Below are 1056 nucleotides of genomic sequence, written 5' to 3' on the forward strand. Positions count from 1 at the left end.
TGATCTGAAAAAAATGTGATCAATTAGATTTATGGATATTATTGATTTGAATATTTTTTAAACGTACAGCTGCCGCAAGAGGTCTTCGGCCCGCTTCTGAGCGTGATCGGGATCGGGGCCTGGTGTCCGACTTGCCACCGTCATCGCGATCACGCCCGTTTGTATCGCCTTTGCCTCTCCCTCTGCCGCTACCTCTGCCACTGCCTCTGCCTCTGCCACCGCCGCCTCCATTGACCGTGGGCTTGACTACAATACACATTATTACAATCATAAATAAACTGTTGAGAAACAAGCAAGATTAGTAGCGTGGCGAACTTCAAATTTTCCAGAGGCAAGTTACAAATATTCCAAGTATTAATGCAAAATAATTCTCTATTGAGTAGGTACCTATATCATAATATTACATTTACCGGGGGAACCACCAGCTACCGCCCACCACTATATCGCTCACCACGCCGCTGTAGTAAAGTACCTATACACACTCACCGCAGTCACGCGAAAAAAGCCCATTGTCATTGCAATTGTAACATTCTGAAACGCGTAAACATCACAATATCATATTATACTATAAACACTAATAATTTAAACTTACTTCGGCTGCCGCCACGCCTGCGGCCTCTGTAAACTGGCGCATTGTACACCGTACAATTTTTACCTGTGATGGTGATATTCCCGCTCAGAGGCGGCTTGGACGTAATTACAAGAGGTGCACTGCACTCCCAAAAATATGGGGTGGGTGTATTTTTGTACATTTTTGGGAAACTGTTATACTTAATACTATTACCATGTTTATGGACTATAATGATATTAATATAATATACTTATAGAATCAGATTGCTATAGTTGATTATATTATTACAGTCTATAGATGGTATTATTAAAAATATATCAAGAGGACGTTGAACCCGCATGTGTTGTCTCCGTCTTACACATGTATGCCATAGAACATTTTCGTTCGCTAGTTTCAATAGGGTGCTATCAGTTTTGATATTAGAGTGATCTGACTTATTATCAAACTTTTAGGTAACTATGTTATCTGTGTTCTCTCGTTGGTTT

The 1056-nt window shown here is 40.5% G+C and overlaps 1 protein-coding gene across 1 annotated transcript in view; it reads right to left on the bottom strand.

Annotated features, from left to right (window-relative positions):
• Positions 1-752, bottom strand: part of LOC107883771 (rRNA 2'-O-methyltransferase fibrillarin-like) — a 999-nt gene extending 247 nt beyond the window's left edge. The window contains exons 1-2 of the mRNA XM_016804444.1: positions 593-752; positions 64-246 (exon numbers count right to left, since the gene is read on the bottom strand). Coding sequence (XP_016659933.1) covers positions 64-246; positions 593-752 — 343 coding nt within the window. The remainder of the gene's footprint in view (positions 1-63; positions 247-592) is intronic.
• Positions 753-1056: the final 304 nt, after the last annotated feature.

The sequence above is a fragment of the Acyrthosiphon pisum genome, unplaced genomic scaffold, assembly GCF_005508785.2.
Source record: "Acyrthosiphon pisum isolate AL4f unplaced genomic scaffold, pea_aphid_22Mar2018_4r6ur Scaffold_21378;HRSCAF=23822, whole genome shotgun sequence".
NCBI lineage: Eukaryota > Metazoa > Arthropoda > Insecta > Hemiptera > Aphididae > Acyrthosiphon > Acyrthosiphon pisum.